At 39.7% G+C, this 7,500-nt stretch overlaps 1 protein-coding gene across 1 annotated transcript in view; it reads right to left on the bottom strand.

Annotated features, from left to right (window-relative positions):
* LOC138047436 (holothin acyltransferase-like) overlaps window positions 1-7,500 on the bottom strand; it is a 36,816-nt gene that overhangs the window by 240 nt on the left and 29,076 nt on the right. Inside the window, exon 2 of the mRNA XM_068894287.1 lies at window positions 1-2,089. This exon is cut by the window's left edge and continues 240 nt beyond it. Within this exon, the coding sequence (XP_068750388.1) occupies window positions 1,031-2,065 (1,035 nt within the window). The 5' untranslated portion in view covers window positions 2,066-2,089 and the 3' untranslated portion in view covers window positions 1-1,030. The remainder of the gene's footprint in view (window positions 2,090-7,500) is intronic.

The following is a 7,500-nucleotide window of genomic DNA, read 5'->3' as shown; positions in this document are numbered from 1 at the left end:
TTATGAGAAATGTATGTTTGAAAAGGTAACGATGCAAAGAACTCCGCAATTCGCAGATTTGTCTTTGTTATCGAAAGAACCTTCGAAAGAACCTATAATAGCTTAATGCAGCGCATGCGTAGTAAGTTAAAAAAATGCTATTGAATGCGGATTATGTGGAATAGCTTTCTCGGTAATACGCCGATTTCTCGAGAACCACTCGTTAGAATTTAACGAAATTTGGCACGGGAATACTTTTTACTATGAAACCAAAATGACAACTGACAGGCAGCAAATTGCATCACGTGGCCTGCATGTCGCGAAAAAATTAAAGAACCTCAAACCAAGCGGGATCGTCTTTCCAGGTAGTAAAAGTGACTTGTCATGCGATCCATCAGTTGATCGGCTGACTTGAATCTTGAGATGGTGCAAATACCCAGACTATAAGGCGACAGTCGGCGGGTACAGTCGATATAGTTAACAAACATCAATGAAAATCTCATCGTTTTTACCATGTGGTTCCAATGAAAGCAGTCATTTTTCAAGGTTCCGCAGGTTAATACCTTAATTTTTCTTTTCTTTTCTTTTCTCAATCCAGACTGTCAAATTCTTGCCCATTGTCTAACCCGAAATAACAAAAGAAGCAAATGGTTAAAAAATACTAAACTTGTAATTGAAATTTAAAAAAACGGTCTCTGGCTAAAATGATTAAAAACTACGAGCTTTTGACTGCCCGAACTGCGGTCTTCGACGGGTAAAATGAATGATAAGAAAGCGGTGAGAGAATTTGAATAAAAAGCGTGATTAGCGATTCTAGAACCTTTGGCCGCAGTTTTGGTGTTTCTCACGCCTGGTCTAACAACCACGCCACAGTTCGGGCAGTCGAAAGCTCGTAGTTTTTAATCATTTTAGCCAGAGATCGTTTTTTAAATTTCAACAATGTTTCACCATGGCTGCGGCCCTTCAATATTTTTACAAAAACTTGTCATACTACTATAAATTGGCCGATATTTTGAAAATGGGCGTTTAACTCTAGATTAGGTCAGTTTAGTTAACCAAGGATGGTGATACCGAACCACTTGTCAAACCTTGCGTCAGGGATATCATTCATAACCATGTACACGTGCTCAAACCACCTCTTTCCTTGAAGCCTTTCCCCCATTTCTGTGGCCTTCTTCGTAGGGGCGTCAATAAAAACGGGTGGAGCAGGTTGCTCTTGAAGAAGTTCTTCAAACACTGCTTTTAACAACCTCTCTGCAATTGCCTCGGAATCAGCAAAGAGCGGGCCAATCTGGTAACCTTCTTCTTTGACAAACATTGGTTGGGCAACAGTGTAACCCACGACGGAACCTTCACTATCGATCGCCACACGTGCATGACTGCCTGGGACACGAAGCCACTTCGATAAGAATGCTTGACGTTCAAAGCCAAATACTGTGGTGTCGTACACTGATAGTGCTTCGAGGTTTACCTCTTCAATGCATTTGATTTCTAAGGGGCATTTCTCTGATATTTCAGAGAAGCGAGTCATAGCTGTTGGAAGGTGAAAGTCAAACCGTGCCCCATAAAACTGACTGCGAAATCCCTTTCGCTTGTACATTTCTTCATAGTGCAGCTGCGCAGAAATTGCAATGCGGCGAGAGGAAATCATTCTTGATAAACCGTCCAAAAACATTCTGCCATATCCCTTTCCTCTGTATTCGTTGCTCACAATATAACTACCACCGAAAATAAAGCTGTCACCATATTTTACCGCTGTACCACAACATATAGGTTTCCCGTTCAACTCACCAACAAACGCCCCGCTTGGAGCACAAGCGAGGAAGCATTCAGCATCTTTTAGACCCGGCCGCCAGCCTTCTTTTACCTTGAAATTTGTTATGACGCTTTCGAACTCCTCTTCTGTCTTTACAAGGCGGATTTTGAACTGTTCCGTGGCAGACCAGGAAGCATACAGCTTAGTAGACTCAGCAGGCAATCTGTTCAGTATTTGGGGTTGGTAACGCCCATGACGAAAATAACAGGCCAATGCAAAAGGACTGATCGAGAAACGAGCAGCCAAGCTGCGAGATGTGATAAACGCCATTCCTCTCGTTTCGTTTTGTAGAGACTACAGAAGTGCAAGAAAACAAAGGTCAGAGCTTATAAAATTAACATCACTTGAGCGGCTCGAGTAACCCTTTTGCAGGCGAACAAGAAAAGTTTTGAAGCAAGCAACCCCCTGTCGGTGTACTTGGATCAGTGGCTTGATCTGATCGGCGTAATTACAAGTTGAGAAACTAAATATTTTGAGCAAGAGCCGATACCACGTAGGTAGCAAAAGCCGGTAACACGTACACCGCTAAAATCAAATCTACGTTGTATCTGCTCTTGCTCAGAACAAGAAGACCCCGTAGTCCTAAAGTCAAGGTTGCCATTACTTGTGTGCGGTACGTATGCAGCGAGATCCAAGAGCACCCCTTCATAATTGTGGTCATAAATGTTTTGAATCTAAGATGGCGGCGTTTTCGTGTTATATCGACAGATTCCCTCTGCCCAAACAATAAAAACTGGATGAAGGGTATACAAAAATTTGGTTTTATCAACGGAGTAAAAAAAGTCTCCGCTTACGAGCCAGAAGGCTCATCAGGCCGGCGCTTATCTCCCGTTTCTGTAGCATGAAGCAACGGAGTTGATGATGTAAATTGGCCACCGTACAGAGATTCTAAAAGCTGACGTTTCGAGCGTTAGCCCTTCGTCAGAGTGAATCGAGGAATTGTAGGTTACGTGTAGTTTTCATAGTAGAGTAGGAGCTACGCTATTGGTGATAACATGGCAATGTGAAAAATAGGAATACATTGGTTAAATGAAAAGCGTACGTTACTACCGTGAGGATTAAGGGTGCCCATTTGGCACTTATGTCCAGGTTTGCACGCAAATGCGAAAATTGGTAAATGGTGCAAAGAAGAAGACTAATCCCCAACTAGGACTCGCGATTTTTGCGATTTTCCGCAAAAATCGTTAAAATCGCAAAAATCGCGACTCTTCTCGGGGACTTGTGTTCTCTACCTTTTCAGTGTTGTGAGATGTTTGCGATTTTAACGATTTTTGCGAAAACTGCGAATTTTACGAAAAATCGCAAAAATCGCAGAACACTGAAAAGAAAGCGAAAACAAGACCACGACAAGAGTCGCGATTTGTCTGTGGGTCACAACCCCGAACAAGCAGGAGCCCAGACGACAGTTTGATATATTACATCTTGGGAATCGAGTGCTAGCCGTTTGGCGGCGTAAGAATTCTTGAATTTCACTGCGTGTGTCAACCAACCAATTCAAAACCACTGAACTAGTTGAATCTATAGTTTCTCAAAGCTTTTAAGTAGTGTAGCAATCATTAGTAACTGAAAGCAATGAACTTTAAAAATAACTGGAATAAAAATTCACGATTTACTGTAAGTGTGGTGCGTGGTGTGAATAAATAAAACAATTTTAAAAGAACAAACAATAACGCACGAATAGACCAAATACGTATCCTTAACGAAATTGCAATGGTTTTATTCACAGAAAGTGAATTTCAAAGCCCAGAAAGAAACTAAAGTGTCTTCCCTTATCCAAAACTCGAAATAAATGAACATGCATCCAATGTAATGCGTGAGCAAACAATACCTAATTACTGGGTTGCCGTATGGCAAACCCAGTCGAGGTCTGCGTTTAGTTTGTTTGTTTTCTTTTTACTGGGTTGCCTATGGGCAAACCCAGTCGAGGCCTGCATATAGTTTGTTTGTTTTCTTTGTTTTCTTTTTTTTCTTTTTTATATTTTTTTTCCGTGTCGGTAAAAGTCTTGCCTGTCACTCCCCTGGTAAGTGGTGTCTTTGTGTATAGAGCCTTCTGCGCGTATTTTCTTAGGATCGAGAGGGTAGTGGAACTGCGTAGATTTCTCTGGTGGACACAGTAGAATCATTAACTTAGCCTGCAATGGCGTCGAAAGTCATGCAACGCGAATGGCGTTTTAGTGGATCCTTAAACAAAATATACCCTTATGGAGCTCAATAATGGGAAGTAGGTTGGATAAACTAGGCATGAATCTCAAAAGCGACGAGTACTGGACTTCGACAACAATCTATCGCCCGTCGAGACGAAATCAAAGTGAGCAGTATTTACCTGAAGTACATGGTAATTTGACACAATTGAGTTTCTTGTCTTCACGCACGCAATGAAATAGGAAGAGGTTTTCGCCTCTAAGAGCAAATATGTTGTTTGTTTCAATAAAATTTTCGCTGGAAAAGGATTCTGTGGTATTTTCTGCCTTTGTGAATTATAATATCATGTTGTGTATCGAATTTTCGAGCTTAAGGTTGAAATGTGATATGGGAGAAGTTTTTAGTATTGCTCTGTAAGCAGGAAGGGTTCACAGGCCTGTTGGAAGCGTGCTTGAGTTTCAACAAAATGAGCCCCAAAATCAGTGAAAACTTGTGACGCAGATGAATAATAAAGTAGCTGCTATTTCCAAAATGATGGAATTACCTGGTGATAAATAACGTCGTACGCGTCTTGGGGAGTAAATTTTGACTTTGCATAAACAAGAGTTGGGCGATTGTGATCTTTGTTTTGACTTCGCTCATTTCATTTCAAACTTTATAACACTTGACGGAAAAAGAAACTTACAAAAACCCGGTATCTTGCCATCATTTGACACAGATGCTTCACTGTTTGGCGAGTAAACATGCCAGGGTAACTTAATCACGGCGCCCGCTGAATTCCGGCCATGTCACTTTCGACTTTGCAATTTACTTAAACGTAGCAAAAATCTCCCAAAATGTTTGTCGCTGATCGTAATCTTTTATATTCTATATTCACGGTTCAAAATTAATGTTGTTTTCATGTCGTAAATATTTTATTCTCGATCGACCGTCCGGGAAACTTCCTTCTGCTCTTTCTAAAAACTGTGTATCAATAGTTATTTGCTTTTTCATCAATATTTGTTTTGCATAAAGCAAGCTAATAAAATCTGTACCTTGCTGAGTTCGCATTTGTTAGCGTTAATAGTATTTTCGGTCACATGCTTCTGTTTTTTATGAAGGGTTTATTGTTTTGGTCTCCCATCCTACCACTAACCCGGCGGAACAGGGCTTGACTTCAGTGAAATTTAGTATTACAAAGCTGTCAGATGCTCAGAGGGCACACTTGTGGTGAAACGAAGTTGTGAGGGAACTTGGAAATTATCAACATGTCAGCCCAGAAGCCAATGTTTCTCGCTTCTCTTTTATTTGTTATTCTTCAGAGACTGGAATGCTGTATTTCAATACCACACAATTCAGTGCCTTCTGATTTTCTGTAGCATGTACCACAGGCAACCCAGTGTATGCTTCACGGAAGCATCTCGTTCAAGTTTTATGCCGGGTCGCTTTTGCTCAGAATCATCATGTGTGTGATGTAACGATAATTTTATCAGAAAATGAATTCCACATAACCATTTTCGAGTTTAAAAAACTTGATTAACTAAATACTTTACCTACACACCCTAAAATGACGTGACATAGCCCGTTTATAATCTCTTATTTTGGAAGCTGTGGTAATAGCTAGAACATAATCATAGGATTGAAGGAAAGACGGTAAAACACAACTTTGTTTATTTAATAAATTTCAAACATTATTACTTTTACGTAAACTTGACCATGTACAATAAACAGCTACCCTGCTTTCAAAATTAGTTTCTTCGGTCAGGAACAAATAACATTTCAAGTTATCCACTTTTGGAAAAACACTTTCACAGAACAGAACTGTTTTGTTGAAACATAACAAAATTAAATCTTGTTTTTGCTCCTTAAATAAACAAAACGCCCCAACAATAGCGTTTACGAAAGATGCTTTTTTTCACAACAAAGTAGATTAAGGAAACATAACTGTGATAATTTGGCTTACAATGCTAAAATGAAGAGAAGAGATTAGAAACAACCACTCAACCAAATAGAAGATTAGGTCTGTAACTTCTTGATCAATTCGTAGTCATTGACCAAATGTTACAAATAATTGACCCTGCATTCCTTTTCTAGTTTTTGACAATGAATGATGCAAGACGATATAAAACAATAACTTAAGGTTCCACCCATGATAACAATTAAAATAAGCGCTTAACTGAAACCAATAGAAAATTAAATCAATGCAATTAAGAATTTCCATTACCACTGAAACGTTTAACAATAGATCGTTTTCACTGTAACGCAACAAAATATTGAATTTGAAACCGTTCAATGAAAAAGGGCAAGAACTTGGAATGTTGAAGGAAACAAATTTATAAACCACCTCTCAAATTCTCAGGTCTGTGCCGTACACCGTTTCTGAGCCATTTGTCGAAGCGTTTCACGCAATTTATTGAGTTTTCCCGGGGGAGTTTTGTATGGAGACGCCACGTCGGTGGTAGCCGGTAATAGACGAAAACATCTGGAGTTCACTTTGCGATGACAGAGCTTACTTTTCGCTCATGAGATAAAATACATGTGTATGAATACATCTCCTAATGTACCTGAAAGCGTCAAACTGCTGAGATTCATAGAGATAGACATTTTTTTCCAACCAAATAGCTTCGTATGAAGATGACACGCATGGTGACAATTCGGAAATTCAAAATGCTGTACTTCAAAACGAAAGACGTCACGGAACGGGAAACCAGGAAAAATATTATTTCTAGGTCATCTTCAACCTCCCGTAGTAATTCAGAAGACATAGCGATTTTGATTTTATAATTTGATGACAACTGAGTGATTGTCGATAGATGGGAAGCGTACTACGTGTGATGAACTGTAAACCTTGCTTGTAGCCCTTGTAGATTTTATCAGCTTCGACTGGACACTGAAAATACTGGCTGTCCTTGAACTCGATTTGTTCACCGCCAGGGTTGAACGTCTCGGCTTCAGTTCTCGATCCATGTTGCAAATTTTACTGAGAAGTTCCGAAATTGTGATTTGATGTTAACTTATACATTAGACAACACAACATTTCTTACCTTTGCGCATTTGTACCTGGGATTTATCGAAATTTCGGGGAAAATATACGACTTATTATATTCAACACGCTGCACGGTATAATGTACCAGGTCTACTACTTTTCATAGATTTCGAAAAAGCTTTTGATTCACTTGAAGGCCGTTCATTTTGGATACTTTGCCCTTTTTTGTTTTTGGTCGGTCAATTGGGTAATAATTTTTTAGTGCAGAATTCAGTTGAAAGCTGTATTCTCGACAATGGGTGGTCAAGTAATTTTTTCCAGCCGCAAAGAGGTGTTAGGCAAGGTTGCCCCCTTTTCGCCATATTTATTCATTCTGGCAGGGGAGGTGCTGGCCAAGAAAACCGGAAGCCAAAGCAATGTATAGGGTTTTTCTTTAAGTAACAATGAAGTCAAATTAATTCAATATGCTAATGATACTGCTCTTATCTTAGACGGGTCTAAGGAGTCCCTTATCGCAGCCCTGCAAGATTTAGAGGATTTCAGTAAGATCTCTGGTCTCAGGCTCAATGATGGGAAAAAAAAACAGAAGCTCTCTGGA

Source organism: Montipora capricornis, chromosome 4, assembly GCF_036669925.1.
Source record: "Montipora capricornis isolate CH-2021 chromosome 4, ASM3666992v2, whole genome shotgun sequence".
Taxonomy (NCBI): domain Eukaryota; kingdom Metazoa; phylum Cnidaria; class Anthozoa; order Scleractinia; family Acroporidae; genus Montipora; species Montipora capricornis.
The sequence above is the reverse complement of the archived record's forward strand: the minus strand, read 5'-3'. Positions and strand labels throughout refer to the sequence as shown.